A 21,446-nucleotide genomic window follows, 5' to 3' on the forward strand; every position below is an offset into this window, starting at 1 on the left:
TGCTGGGCAGAGGGAAGGGTGGTGCTTGTTGAGAAGGAAAGAGGTGAAAGCACTTAGCTTAAGAATTAAAGCGGTGGGGAAGGTTGAGGTTAATTGGTTATGGCTACTGATTTGTCAGGAGCACTGGGATAGCTTTCAGAAAACAAGTGGACACAAGGATAGATGTGCTGTCAGGAAGGAAAAGGGTGCATTTCTCCGATTTGTTATTTTGAAAAGCTGGAAAATACACATGTAATTTGCTTCAGTTACCCTTAAACTCTCTGATCCTTAGAGAGAAGGGAAGCTTCTAATAAATGTGGACCTGTTGTGTGCTAGGATTTTGTGGTTTGAGATCTGAACTGGCTGCTCTGCAGAAAATAAGCCACATGACTTGGTTTTGGGGTTTTTTTTAAAGTTCAGCTTAGATATTAAACAGATAGAATAATAGGGGAAGGCAAGTTCAGGAGCTCTGCTTTATGCACTCAAACAGGCGCTTTTTTCATATCTGTCCTCATTGAAATATTACAGCATTCATTGCTTTTAAAGGAGTCATTCTTTCTGGAGAGACTTGTGGTTTTCAGTCACCAGATGCCAGAAGAACTGGCATTTCAGCTGGCAACTCACAGGAAGAGAGACTTGGCATTGAGTTTTTCATACTCTAAAGTGTCTCTGAGGAGCATTTGATTACGTGTCAAAGTCAGCATCATAGTTTAGATTCAGATTATGTTTTCCCTGAATGTGTGCTTGCCCTCTTCTGTGTGCTCTTTGCTCCTCTTGGGATGGACTTGCTTCAGCACCACAGAAGGAACGCACCCCAAGAGAGTAGAGCCCTCCAGTCTGGGACCCTGTGCTGCGGAGAACCCCTGTCCCGCAGCGTAGCCTCCTGTTGAGGCTGTTAGTTCTGCTTTCCTCTGCTGTCTGTCCCAAGCAGGGCACTGCCTGTCTCCAGTTCTATCCAGCTTCACAGATGTGAAGCTCAACTCCAGTTACGTTCTCTTAGAATGGTCAGTCATTTTCAGACTTTGTTTAACATGTGTCTCTGTCCCCCAGGATTTTGGCACTGGAGAAACTGGGGGCAGTCTTCAACCAGGTTGCCTTCCCATTGCAGTACACACCCCGAAAATTTGTCATTCACCCGGAGAGCAACAACCTGATCATCATTGAGACAGACCACAACGCTTACACTGAGGCCACTAAGGCACAGAGGAAGCAGCAAATGGCCGAGGTATTTGGAGTGGGGATGGGTACACACAGCTGCTCCCCAGAGGCAACAGCCACAGCTCCCAGCTCCTGTTGCCCACAAGTCTGGGTGGTGCGTGAGTGCAAGGGCTGAAGGGAGCGAATCTGCCTCAAAACAGACTTCAGCAGAATACACTGCTTCCAGATGCTCCTTTTGTTGCCTGTTGTTACAGCAGGGTTTAAGAACCCCATGCTGGAGGACAATCCTGCTTCTGTAAGTCTCTTTTAGGGACTGTTTGAGGATGTTTGGATTTCAGTGGGTTATCTTCTTCTCATGTTGTTTTCAGAGTTGCTGATTTGGAGAAATTGCTCCCCTTGAGTAGAGCAGAGCTGACACTGCTGTGCTCTGAGCTCAAAGGCTCCTGTGGCGGTCACTTTGGGGTGGGTGGAAGCTTTAGGATTAGCTGGGGTTCGTGTCTTCACTGGTAGTATGTAGCCCTGAAAAGCTTGAACTTAAGGGAAGTTTTGGGAAGGGACCTGTATCCTATGCTTGTGTGGAAAGGAAATGCCCTGAGCTGCTCTTCTCTCCTGTCCTTTAACGTGCCACAGGAAATGGTGGAGGCCGCGGGGGAAGACGAGAGGGAGCTGGCTGCAGAGATGGCTGCAGCCTTTCTGAACGAGAATCTTCCCGAGTCCATCTTCGGTGCTCCCAAGGCTGGGAATGGCCAGTGGGCCTCTGTTATCAGGGTGATGAACCCTATCCAGGGAAATACCTTAGATCTGGTCCAGCTCGAGCAGAACGAAGCTGCCTTCAGGTAAGAAGAATCTCTGCTTGTGGTGGGTGAGTCTTAACGTGGTGTCTCCTTTTGTTCTGCTGTCACTGAGTTGAAATCCAGACGCAGCATGTTATCCAGAGACTGGCTTGAAAGGCCAGAATTGTTTGCTGAGTGCTTAAAGCTTTTGTCTTGCCTTCCCTTCCCACCCTCATCTGTCAGCACATCCCACTGCCTAAAGAACAACATGGGGATGTAAACGACAGATAAGAGAGCCAGGAACAAGAGAATGTGCTGCTATCTCTTGCTTCCCCTTCTCATCCAGATAGATTCAGCTTAAAGGAAGTGTTAGAGGGACTGGAGGGGAAGACCAGCACAATAACCATGAAGGACAACACGTGCTTCAGCAGGAGAAGTAGAGTTAGGTCACCCTGGACCAAAAGGCTGACTCTGTCCTGTTCTGTCCAGGATTGCCAACCTGCCTGAGCTAGGGCAGGAAATAACACTGGAAGATGAAGAAAGCTAGATGTACAGTGTCCAGAGTGGAAGAGCCTTTGAAAAATGGCTTCCGGTAGAGCTTTGTGCATTGCTAGGTGGTGTCCAACCTGTGAAAGCATTAACTCATCTTTTGGGGCAGAATGTGACTGTTAGAGTGCTCCTTGTTACAGTTGCTTATGGGGGGTGTGGAAGGATGGAGGAATCTGTGATTACCACTTCTGCAGGGAGGCAGAATGAGCTCTGGAAGCGAAATGTCAGAGCTGGAAGGTTGGGCTCCCGAGTCACTGCCTGGCGAGTTGTGCTGTGCGCTCGTTTGTGTCGCGATCACGCTGATCCCCTGGCGTGTCTTCTCCCCAGCGTGGCTGTGTGCCGCTTCTCCAACACCGGTGATGACTGGTACGTGCTCGTGGGAGTCGCCAAGGACCTGATTCTGAACCCACGCTCGGTTGCTGGGGGATTTGTCTACACGTACAAGCTGGTGAACAGTGGAGAGAAGCTGGAGTTTCTGCACAAGGTGAGGGAGGTCCAGAGGTCCATTTGGGTGACTTTACCAGCTGGGGGCTGTAGTGACATTCAGTGAATCCTGGGCAAGAGCATTATGGTGATGTTATATGCTGGAAGCAACCTTGGAGAATGTAAGCTGCCTCCTCAAATAATTTGGGACATCTTTTGCAGAGCTGAGAATTGAATATATGGATCTCCCAGGAGATCTGTGTCCCAGTCCTTTGTAGCCTTAGCTACCGTCTCACCCATCTTAACTGGTAAATGGAAAGGAGCAGGGGGGATTGTGGTCTTGTGTGGGAGGGGAGAGAAACAGCTCTGTTTCCTTTCTGGAATATGAGCTCAGAGAGCTGCTCTGTGTACTTGTTTACAAAGTGAATTCATACTTGGGTCACTTGAGCCCTGGTGCAAAGGCTCTCAGCCCTCGGCTGGCCACACGAACCTGGTGTGAGCTGTCATCTGCCCTCTGATGCTGTTTTGGTTGCAAGCAGAAATAATTAGTCACCTAGTGACCAACTCGCCTGATGGGTCCCTGGGGCTTTATCAAGGGTTTCAGCAGAACTCTTAATTCCTTTCTCCTTCCCACGTGCTTCCAGCATGGCTGAGATGAGCAGGTGGAAAGGAATGTTTGTTCACTTCTATGGTCCTGATGCAAAGAGTGGCTCTGTCCTGGCCCAGGGCCTTCTCTGGTGCTGCTAAACACCCACGTGGAAGTTGACAGTGCTGGTGGTGTGAAATAACATCTCATAGCTGGTTCAGCCAAGCTGGGAACGCTGTAACTGGGAGCTCTCTACACATTCTTGTTCTCTGCTGTGGGATCCTTTTGGGTTGATGGGCAGTGGGAGATCTTTCAGCCCCATCTGAGTTACTGGGATTGTGGGCAGTATAACTGGTAACACTTAGTGCTTTCTGCGGTGGCAGCTCCAGAGCATCAGCAACAGATGGCAGAAATAGATTCATGCTTTTGTTTTAAAAACAGACAATCTGGGTGGCTTTAGGCCAAGTAGAAAGCCTTTCAGTTGGGCATAAATCAAAACTAAGAACTGAGGCAACAAGATCCTTGTCATCTTTTGCTGCCTGCCCAGTGTGGGGCTCTTAGAGCAGTCCTACAGGTGGGACACACTGCTGGCTGTGTGCCATCTCTGTACTACCTAGAGCTCTGTTGGCACTGTGTGCAGTACACTCTGTGGTCAAAAAGTCTGCACAGGACTGACCTTTTGCCCCTGTTGTAGAAAAAGATCATGATTACGTTCAAAGCCTTGGCACAGGCCAATGAGCTTCAACCGAATCGTTAGCTGAATCCAGTCTGAAGCTTGGTGTAAGGTTTGCTTGGTTAATGGGGGCCTCACTGGCTTCCTCTTCTCTCTCCAGACCCCTGTGGAGGAGGTTCCTGCAGCTATTGCTCCGTTTCAAGGTAGAGTCTTAATTGGAGTTGGAAAGCTCTTGCGTGTATATGACCTGGGCAAGAAGAAACTGCTTCGGAAGTGTGAGAATAAGGTACTGGCTTTTATTCTTCACCAGAGCTGCTCGTTTGGAGTGAGTGATGCTTTGCAGCAGAAGTGAAACCAAGGGTTTCGCTGCTATTCCAGCCCAAGCAAGTCTGTGTGCTTGGATTTTGGGGCTGTGCCTGTGCCTCGCTGGTGTGCGCTGAGTGCATGTGTCTGGAGCAGTGTTGGCAGCTCGGGCTGGGCTATCACGCTGCCTCTCTGCACCCTGACACACACCCCCTTCCCATGGCCATTCAGATGTCACAGGTTCCTCTTTGTATGCCTCGGTGTGGGCTGTTAGTGGCCACGTGCAGGAGTTCCCCCAGCCTGTGTGGGCCTGGCCTTTGGCCTCCTGCAGACGCCAAAGGTCTTGTCCACACACAAGAAACTGCTGGAAATGTTTCCTTAAGCCAAATGAGCAGCAGGCTGGGGACAGAAGTTGGAGGATACGTGACAAGCACCTCTTCACATTCCCAGAATCTTGAAAAGGGGATTTTCTCCTTGAAGTAGATGATGCTTCTTGCTCAGCATTACTGGTGCGTTAGGGCAAGAAGCTGCCGAGCATGGTTTTCTAACTCATTACTACCTGTGCCTCCCTCTCCTCTGGACTGCAGAGCCTGTGCCAGGCAGACTGGGACGTTTTTTTATTTCCCCCTTTAAAATGTGACTCACCTGAAAAATAGAAGCTTGCTTGCTTGGCTCTTCTGTGACCACAGTAGCAAGAGGACACCGAAGCAATCCCTGCCATCTCGCTTTGTGAGCTCCCTGGCAGCGCTTGTTCTGTAGATGTTCCTCTTACTTAGCAGGCTGAGAATGATGTGTGTGGGTGTTAGGGCAAAGTCCTGCACTGGGTTTAGACTGGGGCTCCAGATATAAACCCATTGGGGCTCCAGATCTAAAACACTGCGCCAGAAATGAGGTCATACTGGAGGGAAGGATGGGGAATGGGGAGTGAGCCACAGTTCACAGGGGGAAGGAGTGTTTCAGTTGGAGTAAGGTAGAGTTAATGGGTTCTGCTCCTCTGTTTGAAGCACTTGACCTTTGTCCTTTCTCTCAAAAGCACATTGCCAACTACATCTGCGGGATCCAAACAATTGGGCACAGAGTGATTGTTTCGGACGTGCAGGAGAGCTTCATCTGGGTGCGCTACAAACGCAACGAGAACCAGCTCATCATCTTCGCTGACGACACTTACCCCCGGTGGGTCACTACAGCAACTCTCCTGGACTATGACACTGTGGCTGGAGCAGACAAGTTCGGCAACATCTGCGTGGTGAGTGTGCCTCAGAAGTGGAGGCTTTTTTGGACACGACCTTTTTCCTCAAAACATCCATGATTTGTCTTAAAAGAATGAGAGTCGCTGCCGAGCTGGAGGCAACGCCCTGTGCCGCTCACTTGTTCGGTACGGTGCAGCTTGCCATCTTTGCAGTGGATGGCTGCTGTTTGTTACAGCAAACACATTGGAGCACCAGCAGGGCAGAGATTGTATTTCTGAATCATTTGGAACTTGTGTTGAAATTGCCCCAAAACTTGCTGTGAGTAAGCCTTGAAACAAAGCCCAGCACTGCGAGAGGGACCCAGGAGAGCTGGCATCGGGGTTATCGCTCTCACTTTGGCCGGACCTCCTCACTGCCATTTAGCTTTCTCTGTCACTTCCTCTTGAAAGTTGGCTTTGTCGGTGCTGACACTTCCCCACTTGGCTGAATTTCAGCAGGGGAGGAGGAGAGAATAGATGGTCTTTCAGCCAGGGCTTTGATCTCCTCCTGAAGCGTGCTCGGGTGCTCTGGAGTACAGAGTTCAGCGAGTGTCAGATGCTGTGCATGCAGGATTTGGCTGACACACACAAATCAATCGTCTTCTCTTCTGCTGCCCTGTGTCCATCAAACTGTTTCCTTATCAGGAGCCACCTTCAGGCCACTTTGACAGTACCCCCCAGGGAGATCTACTAGTGCCAGGCTGGTCCTGACACTGCTGTTGTCCTTTTAAAGGCCTTGTTGGTAGGGCAGATGAATGACTTTGCTCTAAGTGTGATGTGATTCTTGTTGAGTCCATGAAAGCAGCCTTTCAGAGACCCAAAGTTCACGTGCTGCTCCTCTACAGTTTGGTGACCCTTTCTTTCTTCCCCTTCCAATGCAGGTGAGACTGCCTCCCAACACCAATGATGAGGTAGATGAGGATCCCACCGGCAACAAAGCTCTCTGGGACAGGGGCCTTCTTAATGGAGCGTCGCAGAAGGTAATCCTTCAGGGGAAGGATGTGGTTATTGCAGGGAAAAGCACATGCTGCTCTTCTGGAAAGTCCTCTGCAGCCTTGTCCAGGAGACGTGTCAGCAGCTCTGCTTCTCCACACCTACCATGCGGTGGGTGATGGGTTTTCACTGTCACTGGGAGCAGAGTTCAGCGTTTGAGACCGCGCCCGATCCCGCTCCCGCAGTGTTTGATGGAAGCAGCGTGCTCGCTTGCTTTTCCCACTTCCCCTCGTTCCTCACATGCGTCTGTCCAGCTCCAGAGGGTAATTTGGCAGCGTGCTGAGTTCTGCCATCTGGCCCAGGTGGAAGGCGCTTTCCCTTTAGAAAAGGCGTTTCAGAACTAGCAGGTGGCCGAATTGATCCCGCTTTCCTCTCGCGAGCCTTTTGATGCTTTTATCTGAGTCAGAGGAAGAACTGTGCTGCTGTGGTTGACTTTCAGGCTGAAGTGATTATGAATTACCACGTGGGAGAGACAGTGCTTTCCCTACAGAAGACCACACTGATCCCAGGAGGCTCTGAATCCCTTGTCTACACCACCTTATCTGGGGGGATAGGAATCTTGGTCCCTTTTACTTCCCATGAGGTAAGCAAACCCCGCTGTTATGCTATGGACAAGGTGCTGTTCTGTGCACTCTTTGTCAGCTCCTCCTCCTGCCTTGGCTCTGCAAGGAGCTGAGGGCTTTTCTTATTCTAAATCTGTGGGTGTGCCCAGAGTGGCCGCGGTGAGGGGGAAACTGTGACCAGGCCTCGGCTACTGTGTGCTGGGCCAGCAGAACCTGGGAGTGGCCGTGCCCCAGCCAGTGTGGGAACACTGTGGCAAGCTGTTCTCTCATGGATTCTTCCTCTCCCCAGGATCACGACTTCTTCCAGCACGTGGAAATGCACTTAAGATCTGAGCACCCTCCTCTCTGTGGACGAGACCATCTCAGCTTCCGCTCCTACTACTTCCCAGTGAAGGTAGGGCTGAGTGTTTGGGATCAGCTGCTTTGTGTGAGCACTGGCACATGGAGCTGGTTTGAGGCCTGGCAGAAGCAAGTCATGGTTGCTCTCAGCAGTGATGAACACCATAGCTGGTGGTGTGATCATGGCAGGAACGGTCTAGTGCCTGAGCTGTGCTCGGAGGAGAGCAGCGCTTAATACCGTGTCTGTTTTGGTTTCTTAGCACTTGTAATGAGCCTTCTGAGGGTTGCTCTTGAGACCCGAGCCCAGAGGTGCTGCTGCAGCGCTTCTCTACTTGCCACAGCATCTCCCTTTCCCCCTGGGGCAGGCAGCATTGCGGAGCTGTTCGCGTGGCTGGGCCAGACTCAGTGGTGCCTGGGGGATGCGGCTGTTTTTCTGCCACACTGTAAGGGAAACCTCAAAAAAACCAAACCCCAAAACACCACCACGGCTGCTCCTGCCTGTTGCTGCTCTTGAGGAGCTGCTTGAAGAGGCTGCTAAAAGCTGGGACTGGAGAAGTCCAGCACTGCTGGCCCTGGTAGCACATGGTACCAGGAAGCCTCCCTGAAGCCATCTGTGCATGGAGGCAGCTCTTGCCCTTGGCCTTCAGGCTGGCTTGCAGGGTGCATGGCTTGAGCTGTGTCTGGCTGAGGAAGCCCTTTGGTTATCCTCTGTGCCCCCCAGCACAGTGCTCAGAGCTGTGTCAGAGCCATCCTCCCTCCCCTTGTGCGATCCTTCAGCTGCGCCCAGGCTTTTGGGGTTTCTCCTTCCTTAATCAGGCTGCCCAGTAATTAATTTGCTGCTATTCATCCCATGAGGTCACCGAGCAGGGTCCCGTTTCCAGGACAGGATTAAGAAGCTCCTGAGAACAAACTGTTGCCATTTTTCCCCATTTAGGCAAGGTTCAGTGCCTCTCCCTTGTGTCCATTCAGTGCTCTCTCCCCTGTCCCTCCAGAATGTGATCGATGGGGACCTGTGTGAGCAGTTCAACTCCATGGAGCCCAACAAACAGAAGAATGTGGCCGAAGAACTGGACCGGACCCCACCCGAGGTGTCCAAGAAGCTGGAAGACATCCGCACGCGTTACGCTTTCTGAGCAGCAGCTGGCAGGAGCAGAGCTTCTCCCTGGGCTCCTCTGGATGCTCTTCCAAGCACAGCTGGGAAGAGGAGGAGGAGGGATGTGTGCTTTTCTTTCCCCCCCCTTAAATACCGGTTTGCTCCCCTCACTTCACCTTTCAGAGTAACACGACTCCAGTAAATAGGATCTCTGATGTTTAGGTCTCCCGATGACGCATCCCACTGCTGAGGTCTGGGTTCCCCCTCTTGGGAAATCCAAGGGAGACCCTCAGGGTGTCTTGTGCTGGCTCGGCAGGAACCCCCTGGTAGGGCAGATCTAGCTGAGCCTCTCTAAGCCCAAGCAGGTTTTGCAATATCCCAGCTCTTTTGGTAAAGGGCTGTGGCGTGACTCAGCATCGCTGTGCCCCTCTGGTTAGGCAGGAGCTGAGCATCTCTGGCCTTCCACCAGCCCTGGGAGAGGGCAGGGGGAAGCCTGGCTGTGTGGAGAGTGTGACTGTCATGCTTGTCTTGAAGGTTTCTGTCTGAAGCGTTAAAGGGGGTTTGGGGCACCCTGTTTCTCCCTGTTTTCCCTGTAAATAGTTTTGTACAATGTTGACTCTCCTGGGGCTGGGGAGGAGCGAGGCCAGAGTCTGGGGCTTGAGCTGTTTCATAATAACGTTGGCAAGAGCCGTGTCTCTGAGCCCTGGCTGGGAGCAGCACATGAAGAATAAAAGCCTGTGTTTTGTTGTTTGTTTTTTAAACAAGTCTGAGAGTTTGGGGGTTTTAAATCTTCTTCCACCAGGAGCTGCTGACCCAGAGCTGGGGCTGAGTCTAGGACCACATGTGCTCTCAGCTCTGCACCCTGCCATACCCCAATCCTGCCTCTGGCAGTGCTGGGACACCCTCAACCTCGGGCTCTGCTGAGAAGGGGGAGAGGGAAGGGTCCTTTCCCTCAGCTACTGTTTCTCTAGCCCTTCCAGGCCCTGGCTGTGGTTCTGGGAGGAGCAGCTGTCTGGGGGGGAAGGTGTTTGTGCCTGTGAAAGCTGGCAGTGAGCTCTCGCCCCCGCAGCAGGTACTTCCTGCTGTTGCTTCCTGGGTGCACTCCTCTGCCATCCCACAGCACCTCTGCCATCCTCTGGCGCTCTTCCTGCCTGCCCTTGGAAAAGCAAGTGCCCGGAACAGCCTGCCCTTCCCTCTGGTGTGCAGGGTGAGCACCTGCCCTCTCCTTTGCCCTGTCCTTTGCCCTCTCCTTCCTGTTCTGTGAGTGTTCATAAGCCCAGGGCCGCACCCTTTGACTCCCCAGGGCCACCCAGCCGCTGCTGTCATCCCCACCCTTCCTGTGCCAAGGGCTCTGCGCTCCTTTCCTGCATTGTCCTGGGGGTGGGGAGGGGGAGTCCAGCCCCTGCTTTCCCCCGGGGCTCCGTGCCAGGCTGGGGCTGTGCCCTCCTGCCCCCGAGGCTGTTTGCCTTCGGCTCGCACCAACGGTGCTTTCCAGCGCGGTGGAGCCTTGGAGGGCAAAGTGCCAGGGTGGCCGTGCCGCTCCGCTCCGCGCTTCCCCCGGCCCTTCCTCGGCCCTGCTTAGGGCCGGGTACGTGGGCAGGGAAGGCTGGTAAATGGCTTCCTCCAGCGCCCGCCAGGGGTGTAGGTGAGGAGCTGGCCCGGCTCCGTGCCCCGCTCCGCATCCTGACGGGAGGCCGGGGCAGTGCCCAGGGAAGCGCAGCGGGAGAGCAGCCGCGGCCCTGACTCCGCGCCAGGGGAATCCCAGCGCGCTCCACTCGCAGGCCCAAGCACATTCCTTCCCACGCGTTTCCCTGGGAGCGCTGACCCCCCCTTTGATAGCTGGTCTCTCTCGTTGACCCTCCTTGGATGCCCAGGAGCACAGAGGCAGCCAGCTCTCCCCAGGAGCTTTTTTTGGGGTGATGGGGGGGGGAGGACGGTGCCCCGTTCCCTCTTGTCTCACGCTCCTGGCAGGAGCTCAGCCCCAAAGCACGTGGCGTGGGTTTGGGCGAGAGAGAGCGGGAGTCTGGGGGCCTGGAGGCAGCGGAGACCCCCAGCCAGCCCCTCTGCGGAGGCTCTGGGCAGCCCCTGCTGCCCCCAGACAGGTGCGTGTTGGGCAGCGCCAGGCTGACACCCGTTCCCATCGCCCCGGAACATGCCCGGCTCCCTGGGCACCCCGGGACACCCGGCGGGGGACACCCAGCGTCCCGGGGCTGCCGGTGCCGGTGGGGCAGAGTGGTTAGTCCAGCACCCCGGGGAGCTGTGCGGGCACCCGGCTGGGCTGGGGGAGCCCCCTGGGGCCGTGCTGCAGCACCCCGCGCACCGTGGCTGGCCCAGCACCCCGGGGGCACCCCACGGAGCAGGGAGGGACCCGGGAGGGTCAGTTAGCTCAGCCCCCCGGGGGCACCCAGGCCCGCTGAGCCTGTAACCCCGGGGGCACCCAGGCCCAGTGAGCCGCGCACCCCGGGGACACCCACGCCCGCTGAGCCGGGCACCCCGGGGCACCAGGCCGCGGCTGCCGGGAACCCCGCGGCAGGGCAGGGACCGACCCGTCCCGGGCCCGGCGGTGCGGGGCGGGCGCTCGGTCCCCGCTCCCCGCCCGGCCCCCGGCAGCCGCCCCGCCCGCTCCCCGCGCCGCCGCCCCCCGCCCGCCTCCCGGGAAGCGCGGGCACGGCCCCGCCGCCGCCGCCGCCCGCGGGGAGGGAGACGCGTCCCGCGCCCGCGGCCCCGCACGCCACGCGCCAGGTGGGTCCGCGGGAGCCTCGCGCGTGGGGCCGGCGGGGACCGCAGGGGGAGGGGGGAGAGCGGGGGGGGGGGGAGGGGACGCGGCCGGTCACGCACGTCCCCGCGTGGGGACACGGTGTGGGAGCCCGGCCCGGCCGCGTCTGCGTGGGGATGGGGGGACGCGGGACGGGGGGATGGGGGGGGGGGGGGCGTGGGGCACAGCGTGGGGACGCGAGAGGGCCCCCCTCTGTCCGTGCCACACCGTTCGGGGATGCAGTATGCTCCCTCCCCCCCACCCCCCAGTCCCGTCCTCCCCCCCCCCACGCTGGCTTAGCGTGGGGACACGCTGTGGTCCCCTTCCCGTGGGGTGTCAGCGTGGGAACATGGCACAGGGCCCTTCGCACCGGCGTGGGGACGCCACATGTCCCCCTCTGCGTGGGGACCCTGCATGGGGACCCCAGCGCTGCTTGGCTGAGGCCGGACAAACTCATTGCTGGGATAACGGTGCTGGGCTGCCCTCCTTGTTCCCCCCTTCCCCCGTCAAAAATCCCCTGGGGGCGGTGCCGGGGGAAGCCCTGGCAGCCCTGCCCGGAGGGGCACCCACGGACCCATGGCCACCCACAGCCCTCTGCCCACCCGGGGGGTCCCACAGGGGTCCATGCCTCGCACCCTCGAGGGCGCAGAGTGGGTGCCCTCCCTGGGGGCTGCAGCCCAGGCGCCCGCCTGCCCCTGGGGCTGCAGCCGGGGCTTTCTCCCCCCCCCAGATCCCCCCCCTTGCAGTGCAGGGGGGTCCTGCACCTCCCCCCGGAGCACATCCCTGCCGGCACCCTGTGATGGCCCCAGGACCTGCTGCCTCCCCGCAGTCAGCTGCAGAAGAGGAGCCAGTGGGGACGGCCAGGGAGGGGGACTGACCCCCCATCCATGGCAGGGGGCAACCGCCTGGGCCTACCGGAGAGCTGCCCAGCACCCAGGGCCCGCACCCATCCCTCGTCCTCCCCCCGTGCCCACCGCTGCCCAGGAGGCTCCTGGCGAGCCCCGGCCATGTAGGCGCAGCCGGGGGGGCTCTGCCGAAGGCCACCGTCAACATGCAACAGGGCTACGCAGCCGTCCTGTGTGAGTACGGCTTGGGGATAGGGTGTGTGGGGTGTGGTGGGGGGTGTCACCCCAGGGGAGGGGGCTGATGCTGCTGGCTTTTGGCTGCCCAGGTGTCCTGGCTGTGCTGGGGCTGGAGGCTGCTGCGCCGGGCGAATGCGAGCTCACCCGCCTGCTCCAGGACAAGCTGCAGTACGAGATGCGCCTGCAGTACATGGTAACCCCAGGGATGGGGGGGCTTTGGGGGGGGGGGGGCGGGGAGGGGGGGATATTCCTCCAGGAGGGGGGGTAAATGCATCAAGGGGCTGGGAGCTGATAGGAGCTGGGGCATGATTTGTGTTTGACTGGGTGCGACTCATGCTGGATGGTGCCCGGAGCTGTAGCTGTTGGTCCGTCTGTGGTGACCGACCACGTCAAAGGGCTTTTCCACCAGCTGGCTGGTGTGACGCCAAGGTGCCACGCCAAGGTTGGCAGGGATGTCCCAGCACTTTGCTGCCAGCCCCTGCGCTCCTCTCCCCCTTTCCAGAAACACTATTTCCCCATCGACTACACGGTCCCGGTCCAGTACGAAGAGGTGCTGCGGCCGTCCAACATCAGCCGCCTGGTAAGAGGGGACGGGACAGTCCCTTGGTGGGGACTTTCTGAGGACCCATGGTGGGGTGGAGGCTGTGTGGGTCTCACCCGGGGCACTCTCTCTCCCACAGCGCAACGGGACAGTGTCGGAGACGGCCCTGCGCTACCTCTGGTTCCACATCAACTCCCAGGCTGTGCTGCGGATCCGCGAGGTGCTGCCGGAGAAGCACCCGTCCTGGAAGTACACCCGGGAGCTGTGCCAGCTCTTCGACGCCCTGGGCAAGGAGTACAGCAAGTACCGACAGGTGGGGACACCCGGGAGTCTCTGTGACCCCCCCTCCCCACACACACACACACCTCTTCCTGGCACCCCAACCCTCGCACGCAACCCCGCGCTCCCCTCGCGCGCTGACGTGGCTCCACGTGCGCCCGCCACACGCGCACCGGCGTGGGGAGGGGGCGCGGAAGCCACGCACGTCGTCACCTTTCCTCGTGGGAAGATGTGCGCCCGTGGGAGGGTCCCGCGTGGGGGGTGCGGGGGGCTGGCTGCTGGGGGCGGAGGATGCTGCCGTGGGGCAGGGCCGGGGGGTGCCCCACATCTGGCATTGGTGGTTCAGTGGTAGAATTCTCGCCTGCCACGCGGGAGGCCCGGGTTCGATTCCCGGCCAATGCAGATGGTGTTTTTTTCTTGCTGGGGGGGCTTGAGTCACGGTCATGGGGTGACAGTGCCGCTGGTGAAAGGACGGGGGGATCCTGGAGAAGGTGACCCCCGAATTGGTCCCCCTTTTCCCGGCGGCAGCACCTTGTAGGGAGGTCCTGCCTCCCTCCTCCCTGAGCTCTGCAGCCTTTTGGGGGGGGGGGGGGCTGCTGCACCCCGGAGGCGCTGGGCGGGGGGTGGCCTGTCACGGCAGGGACTCCAGGGAGTGCGGCTGGGCTGAGCTGCACCGTGGGCAGGGTCTGTAACCCCTCTGAGGGCTTCTTGTTGGGCCGTTAACTCTGAAGTCTACTGACACCGCCCTGCTGGCTCCCGTTGGGGGGGGTCCCCTCTCCAGGGATGGGGGGGGGGGTCACAGCCCGGCCTGCCTGTCCCTGCTGCACCCATTCTGCAGGTTTGGGGGGGGTGGGGGAGGTCGGGGGGAGTTCTCCACATCTGGCATTGGTGGTTCAGTGGTAGAATTCTCGCCTGCCACGCGGGAGGCCCGGGTTCGATTCCCGGCCAATGCAGCAGCTTTTGCACCCCTGGTGTCCTGGGGGGGAGCATCTCACATCCGGGGTGTCTCTGGGGGTCCCCTCAGGGGCTGCCTGGGTTCCCATGGCAAGAGATGCTCCCTTGGGCACTGCCCCCCATGGCCCCATCCCAGTGGGTGCTGAGGCTCCCAGGCTGATGCCTGGCTGTCCCCGTCCCTCCCTGGCTCTGTGTCAGGCCGTGGGGCAGTGGGGGCTGGTTTGGTGGCAGGGCCCATCCCTGCTGCGTGGCATGGAATGGCAATGGTGGCTTTTTGGCACCCAGGGACCCCAGCCTGGTGCAGTGAGGGGGCCGCAGCAGGGACCACAGCCCTGCCTTGCTGGCCCTGTGGGGCTCTGTGGCAGTGGGGGACAACGACTCAGGAGATGAGGGGGTGCTGGCCTCTTTCTAGGGTGCCCAGGAGTCGGGGGGCAGCTCTGAGCTCCCCCACATCTGGCACAGGTAGCTCAACGTGGTGATGTTCGGCTCCCTCCCACCCAGAGCCTGGCTTCAGTTCCTGGCCAGAGCCCCCTGGTCACTTCAGCAGCCCCTGGCCAGGCTGTGGACCCTCAGCCTGCCTCGGGCTCCATGGGGCCACGGGTAGCATGCTGGGGGCCAGGACGTGTGGCCAGACCTGGGGAAGCAGCGTTGGGGTGCTGGGCGGGGGGTGGCCTGGGACGGTGGGGACCCCAGGGAGTGTGGCTGGGCTGGCCTGCACCATAGGCACGTTCTGCAGCCCCTCTGAGGGCTTCTCGTTGGGCTGTTAACTCTGAAGACTACTGACACCACCCTGCTGGGGCAGCGGGCTGGGTGTTCCCATGGCTGGCTTCTGTTGGGGGGGGTCCCCTCTCCAGGGATGGGGGGTCACAGCCCGGCCTGCCTGTCCCTGCTACATCCATTCTACGGGTTTAGGGTGGTGGGGGAGGTCCGGGGGGGTTCCCCACATCTGGCATTGGTGGTTCAGTGGTAGAATTCTCGCCTGCCACGCGGGAGGCCCGGGTTCGATTCCCGGCCAATGCAGCCGCTTTTGCACCCCTGGTGTCCTGGGGGGAGCATCTCACATCCGGGGGGTGTCCCTGCGGAGGCGGGGGGGGGGTGGGAGCATCTCGGCGGTGACACCCCGGTGCTGTCCCTGCAGACAGACGTGGAGGCCGTGGTTGCCGACCTGGTGCAGCTGGTCCACAGTGGGGGTGTGGAGAGCCGGAGGAAAGCCGTGCGCCCCAAGGCGCTGCTGGACAACTGCCTCAAAGTCATGCGGATGCTCTACGGGGTGCCCTGTGAGTGGGGGCGGGAAGGGGGACCTTTTGGGGGGCGGGGGGGATGGGGGGGTGCAGTGTTTGGGGCTCCCATACCCCCCGTGGTGACGCCTGTCCCCTCTGCCCAGGTCGGTGGGAGAGCACCTAACGCCGTGGACCACCCCCCGCTCGACGCCTTCTCCTCACCCTGGAGATGCTCTTTGCTCTGCTCCCTGCCCCAACACAGCCCCCTGGGGCGTTGGGGGTGGGGGGAATCCCCAAAGAAGGTGTGAAGGGACACACACGCGACCCCCCCGCCCCCCTCTGGGACCAAACACCCCCACCCCTGAGGACCATGGGACCGTGCACAGACACGGGGCCGGCCCCATCCGAAATGCCAGGCGCCATCTGCACTGGTGAAGACTTGAGGGGGGGGGGGGCTGGGACGCTGTGGCTGCGGGGGACACCCCCTCCCCTCCCCAGCCCCCCCCACAGCGGGGGCATCGCCTGGTTCTGCTCGGGTTTGGTCTCCCCTCAGCTTTCATTAAACACCAGGTAATTACCCAGCGCTCAGCATCGCCTCCAGCCCCCCCCCCGAAATAAAGGCCCAGCAGTGAGAACCCTGGCTGCCCCCACTCTTCTCTTTTTTTTTTGGGGGGGGGGGGGTCAGTCCTTTCCCATGACTTTTTGGGGAGACACTCTCCCTGAAATAGGGACCCTCTGGAGCCACCTCTGTCAGCACCAGCTGCTCCCCCGGCAAGGAAACATCTGGATCTGTGTGTTGTGCTTGGCGGGGTTGCTGGAGGGGCTGGTGGCGGGGGGGGGGGCTGCCTGCCCCTCCTCCCAGCTTAAATTAATTACCTTAATCAGCTATTAGAGCCCTTAATTGGTATACTCCTGGCTGCTGGGGCTCCCACGTGCAAGAGGATGCCGGTGAGGTGGTGGGCACGGCAGCACGAGCAGATGCTGTGTCATCCTCCTCCTCCTCCTCCTCCTCCTCCTCTTCCTCCCACACCATGGTCTCTGTTCATAGGAAGCCCACGGGAGCTCCTATAAAATCCACCGACTGTAGGACCCCTCCCCCCCACCTTGCCCAGCCCTCCTGGCTTTATGACTCCACGGGGAGGGGTGTCCGGGGGCTGGGTGAGCCCCTTCAGACCCCCAAGCTGAGCTCCCACCTCCCCCCCACCCCCACCCCTGTCACAGCGAGCATGGGAACGGAGTCCCTGTGCTGCTCCACCGTGGGAAAGCTCAGCGAAGTGACCCCCCCCCGCCCCGACCGGGCTCCCCAGAGCACCTCCCCAGCACACACCCGGGGCTGGGGGCTCCCCAAAGCCCCCTGGGGTTGTGTTTTCCCTGCTTCCCGGCGCCTCCCTGCAGGGAACAGCTTCAGGCCAGGCGGGGCTGGCAGCCCGAGGTCTGTCGGGATTCGGGACGGCTGCGGGGTCAGCACAGGGCAAGGCCAAATCCGGGCTGGGGGCGGGGGGGGGCCTGGGGGACACCCTGGGGACACCCCGAGGCTCGGGAGATGCTCCTGATGACCCTCACAGAAAAGCCCATCAGCATCCTCGGGACAGGCCGACTGGTTTTGGGGGGGGGTCCGGGCTCAGCAGGGGTGGGGGTGCTGGGCTCCTGGAAGGATGCTGAGTGGTTTCAGGGGGTCACCAGTCCCCAGAGGCTACTGGCCAGCATGGCTGGTGGCCACAGAGAGGGGCCGTGTGTAGCCCTGCCCCTCCGCTCATGTGAGGATGCCCGGGGGGGGGCTGGGGGTCTGTTCGGAGACCCTTCGGAGCCTGGCACGGGGCTGCAGGACCGTGCTTGGAGCATCCCGCCCCCCAACCCCCCCTCACCCCCCCCCTCACCCCCACTGCCCATGCCCAGCTCCATCACTGCGGGCAGCAGTGACCCCCCCACCTCTCGTCCCCGTCTCTCCCCGAGCAGGAGGGTCCTTTCCCTTCCCCCCCGCCCCCGAAAACTCCCCAAACGAGCCTGGAACCAGCAATTAATGAACTTTATTGAGCCCAGAGGGCGATGCCCTCACCAGGGCAGGCTCTGCCCTCGCCAGTCCCAGAAGGTGCCGTTGTTGGGGGCTGAGAGCCGGGCCAGCAGCCGCAGGATGCCCTGCACGCTCTCCTCCAGCGTCACCGGCCCCTGCTGGAATGCAGGGCACAGGGTAGGGGGGCTACCGAGCCCAAATATCCCCTCCTGGCACCGCCTCCCCAGCCCCGGGAGCGCTGGGATGCCGGCTCTGGCTGGGGCAGAGTGGCGGAGGCTGGGGATGCTCTACCAGCCAAGCGCTGCAGCGGTGGGTTAATTAATTATCCCTAATTTGGGGGCTATAAGGGCAGAGGTTAATTTGGTGGTTCCTAAGTGATTTTTGGGGTGATGGGGAGGCAGCACCCCGAAGCTGCCGCCGAGCACGGGGCCGGGGTGCCCTCTGCTGACACGAGATTGGGATGGGAAAGGGAAGTAAAAAAGGAGCCGACTGATGGGGGTTGGGGTTTTTTTTGGGGGGGGGAGAGGGTGGTTTTTTGAGGAGAGAGGGTTTCTTTTTTTGGGGGGGGGAGAGAGGGTGGAATTGGCCCCTTGCTGCAGCGGTGCAGTGCTCCTGGGACCTGGGGGGGTGGGGGTATGGGGGTTGGGGGGGGCTGCACAGGGGTGGGTGGTCCTGGGGAGGGATGCCTATGGGAAGGGATGTCGTTTGGAAGGGTTCCCCACCCCAGGGAAGGGTCACCCCCCCACCCCGGGCCAAGGAAGGGACCCTCATAGGAAAGGATGCTGTGGGAAGGTCCCTGTGTCCTGTCCCCCACCCCGGGAAAGGATTTTTCCCCCCATGGGAAGGAATCTCCATGGGGATGTCAGTGGGAAAGGATCCCCTCCTCCCCCAGGGAAGGGATGCAGGTGGGAAGGGCTGTCCTTGGGAAGGGATTCTGGTAGGACTTGGTCACACCAGGGTGGCCAGGCATCTCCACTCACCGTTCCCTGTCCCAGGGGAGGTGTCACACAGCCGGGGTCCACCGCCACGCAGAGGATCCCGCTGCCCCCGTACTCCAGGGCCAGGCACTTGGTGAGCATGTTCAGAGCTGCCTGGGGGGAACAACCCCCATCCCCACCGTCATGGGCTGGCAGTGGGAGGGGTGGAGAGGTTGGGGGAGAGGGTGGGGGTGAGGGGCATCCCCATCCCAAATCCCTGCCCGCAGTGGTACCTTGCTGCAGCGGTAGCAGACATCCTGCCTCTCTTCCCAAGCCTCCACCACCTGGATGGAGCCCAGGATGCTGGAGATGTTGATGATGGCAGCTCTGCGGCAGCTCATCCCGCTCTGCCCTTCGGCCTCGGCCGCCTCCTTCAGCAGGGGCAGGAACGCCTAAGGGGGAGTGGGAATCACCATCCTCTTCCTCCCAGCATTTGGGGAGGTGGGGGGTGGGTGGTTGGGGGTTGGGTGTGTCCCCGTGGCCTCACCTGGCTCATCTGCAGGGGCCCGATGGTGTTGGTGGTGTAGACCAGGGTCATGTTCTGGGGCGTCTCGGTGGCCAGCGTGCTGCGGCGCGTGGTGCCGGCGTTGTTGATCAGCAGGTTGAGGCCGGCGCTTCCCACCTTCTCCCTCACGGTCTCAGCTGCTGCTTTGATGCTGTTGGGGTCTGTCACGTCTGTGAGGGGATGGGAGGGCTTGGTCAGGGGGTGGGGAGAAGGTGCTGGTGGCCATGGCAGGATGCTGTAGGACATGCTGGGGGCCACCAAGCGTCCTCCTGGCAGGGACCAGCTGCTGGGGCCGAGCCAAAGGAGGGACCCCGCCTGCTCCGGTGGCATTTCCCGGAGCCACCCACGGGTGTCATTAACTCCCGAGAGGCTTTGTCCCCTCCCCGCCCCCTCCAAGTCCCACCCTACCTAGAGGCAGGACCACGACGCTGGGGCAGCCCAAAATCACCTCGTTGAGAGCCTAAACACAGGAAAAGAGGGGGAGGGGGGGGAATGATGTCAGACCAGGGGGGCTTGGCAGGTTTTTTGGGGGGGGGGGGGGTTGGGGGTGTCCCTGCGCCACGGCAGGGTGAGAACCGGGCGCCCCACATGCCACGGCAGACACGTCGGGACAGGCTGTGGCGGAGGAGCTTGGGCTGAGTCGCTGCTCCGTGGGGCCCAACCAAGCCCATGGTGGCTCCAACAGCCCCAGCAGCGATACCCCCAGCACAGGGGGTTGGGGGGCTGCCCACATCCCCCCCCCCCACCATTCCCCCTATGGTGTCTCAGCTGTGCCAAGAGGCACAAACCAATTACATCAAGACCCAGGTGTATTTCCCCACAGGGTCGTGTCCCCCCCCCGCCCCAAAGCCAGGTGGGGACAGCAGCACCCCCAGGCTCTCTGTTCCCAGCCTGTCCATAGGCTGACCCCATCCCAAACCCCCATGTCATGTCCCCACCGCCCCCCCCCCCCCCCCCCCCCAGCACCCCAGTACCTTCCCATTGGGGTCCAGGCAGGCAGCAAAGAGGTGCTGGGGGGGGCTGGGTTGCTCCAAGAAGCCCTTCAGCAGTCCCAGACCCAGGCCCCCGTCACAGCCAGTCAGCAGGACGCTGCCCAGACCCAGCACGTCCATCCTCCCCCCGTGACACGGCCCCTTGTGCCACCCCCAGCGAGGTTTGGCAATCGGCATCGGGAATTGGGGAGGTGACGACGCGGGTGCTGCCGGGATTGGTGGGGGTGGTGGTGGGGCCCATCCTGCACCCCCTCTGCCCCCTGGAAGGGATGGGGCAGAGAGATGCTCTGCTGCATCCCAAAGGTCACCCAATGCCTTTGGGGGGGGTCTCATACCCCAAAAGCAACCCTCAAAGGGGTGATGGGACTTCCCCCCACCTCCCCCCATTATTGGGGTGACCCCCCCCCAGGGTAGCAGCACACCCCCAGGATGGCAGGCAAGGCTATTAATTACAGTACAACCTTTATTAATACTGGAATCTTCACAGTGCATTCGTTACTTGTAGCAGTGACTATGGAAATAGGGGGGGGGAAAGGGGGGAGAGGGGGGAGGAGTTGGGGGGGGGGGAGGGGGAATTACCACCAAAAAAACCAAAAAAAAGGAGGGAAAAAAATTAAAAGAAAAGTGGGAATGAAAGAAAGAGACTGAAACCTGTCTGGGGGGGGGGGGTTGGGGGGCTGGGGGGAGGCTGTGGTGGAAGGGGGGGGAGCACAGAGGGGAAATAAATTAAAAAAAAATCAAAGTGAAGAGAAGGAGTGAGATCCCACCGGCACTGGAGAGGGCACTCAGAGCCAGGCCAGGGGGTCTCTGTTCCAAGGAACTTCTGTTTTCTGTACAAAATAAGAGACAACCCCCCCCACCCCCCACATCCCCTTACCCCCCTCCCCACCCATCTCTTCCCCCACCCTCCCCTCCGCCCTCCCCCAAACCCAAACATGTGTCACTTGGCATCAGCGGTTCTGGGCAGGAGAAGGGGTGGGGGGGTGGTACTAAAGTGTTACTCCTAAAGGGTGGGGGAAAGGGGGGGGGGGGGGGGGGCTGCGATGCGACAGACAGCAGGGGGAGGGGGAGGGGGCTATGTACAGCGGTGGGGAGGGGGAGTGGGGTGGGTGGGGGGGGTTGTGCTTTCCTCCAGCCGCCGGCAGAATTCAGCTGCTTCATTATGGGGGGGCTCTGGGGGAACCCCCCCACCCTGGACCTCCCCCCCGGTGTAAGAGGGAGGGGGTTGGGGGGGGGTATCCCAGAGATCCCAGTTCAGCATCCTCAGCCGGTGCATCCCAGTGTCCCCCCCCAAGTCAGAGGGGGCTGCAGTGCCTGTCCCTGTGCCCCCCATATCCCAACCCTCTCCCCCCACCCCCAACTCCAAGACTCCCTGCAGACCCTTCCCCGCTGCTTCTGACCCCTGAAATGGGGCTGAGCTGTGCTGAGCCCCAACAGGTAGTTGGGGGGATGGGGACAGAGGCCCCTCCC

The 21,446-nt window shown here is 60.1% G+C and overlaps 3 protein-coding genes across 3 annotated transcripts in view; 2 read left to right on the forward strand and 1 right to left on the reverse strand.

Moving 5' to 3' along the window:
* SF3B3 (splicing factor 3b subunit 3) overlaps window positions 1–9,425 on the forward strand; it is a 28,132-nt gene extending 18,707 nt beyond the window's left edge. Inside the window, exons 17-25 of the mRNA XM_084270225.1 lie at window positions 1,030–1,204; window positions 1,768–1,973; window positions 2,787–2,943; window positions 4,302–4,427; window positions 5,478–5,690; window positions 6,554–6,652; window positions 7,105–7,248; window positions 7,518–7,622; window positions 8,560–9,425. Coding sequence (XP_084126351.1) covers window positions 1,030–1,204; window positions 1,768–1,973; window positions 2,787–2,943; window positions 4,302–4,427; window positions 5,478–5,690; window positions 6,554–6,652; window positions 7,105–7,248; window positions 7,518–7,622; window positions 8,560–8,700 — 1,366 coding nt within the window. The 3' untranslated portion in view covers window positions 8,701–9,425. The remainder of the gene's footprint in view (window positions 1–1,029; window positions 1,205–1,767; window positions 1,974–2,786; window positions 2,944–4,301; window positions 4,428–5,477; window positions 5,691–6,553; window positions 6,653–7,104; window positions 7,249–7,517; window positions 7,623–8,559) is intronic.
* Window positions 9,426–12,406: 2,981 nt separating this feature from the next.
* Window positions 12,407–16,094, forward strand: IL34 (interleukin 34). The gene is made up of 6 exons (XM_084270260.1): window positions 12,407–12,494; window positions 12,587–12,690; window positions 13,000–13,077; window positions 13,178–13,351; window positions 15,410–15,548; window positions 15,656–16,094. The coding sequence occupies exons 1-6, from the start codon at window positions 12,467–12,469 to the stop codon at window positions 15,673–15,675; spliced, it is 543 nt and encodes a 180-aa protein (XP_084126386.1). The 5' UTR covers window positions 12,407–12,466; the 3' UTR covers window positions 15,676–16,094.
* A 1,449-nt stretch (window positions 16,095–17,543) lies between these two features.
* Window positions 17,544–20,096, reverse strand: LOC311196434 (C-signal-like; the record flags this gene model as incomplete). The annotated part of the gene is made up of 6 exons (XM_084269998.1): window positions 17,544–17,657; window positions 18,483–18,593; window positions 18,713–18,871; window positions 18,967–19,154; window positions 19,393–19,444; window positions 19,959–20,096. 6 exons carry the CDS (start codon window positions 20,094–20,096, stop codon window positions 17,544–17,546), a joined length of 762 nt encoding a protein of 253 aa, XP_084126124.1.
* Between the last annotated feature and the right edge of the window lie 1,350 nt (window positions 20,097–21,446).

The sequence above is a fragment of the Gallinula chloropus genome (assembly GCF_964237585.1).
Source record: "Gallinula chloropus genome assembly, chromosome: 13".
In the NCBI taxonomy this organism is placed as follows: Eukaryota; Metazoa; Chordata; class Aves; order Gruiformes; family Rallidae; genus Gallinula; species Gallinula chloropus.

Coding starts and splice junctions, on each gene's coding strand:
- IL34 (XM_084270260.1), top strand. CDS start 12,467: ATGCAACAGGGCTACGCAGCCGTCCTGT. Junction 12,691..12,999: donor AGATGCGCCTGCAGTACATG/GTAACCCCAGGG, acceptor CCCCCTTTCCAG/AAACACTATTTCCCCATCGA. Junction 15,549..15,655: donor GATGCTCTACGGGGTGCCCT/GTGAGTGGGGGC, acceptor CCCTCTGCCCAG/GTCGGTGGGAGAGCACCTAA.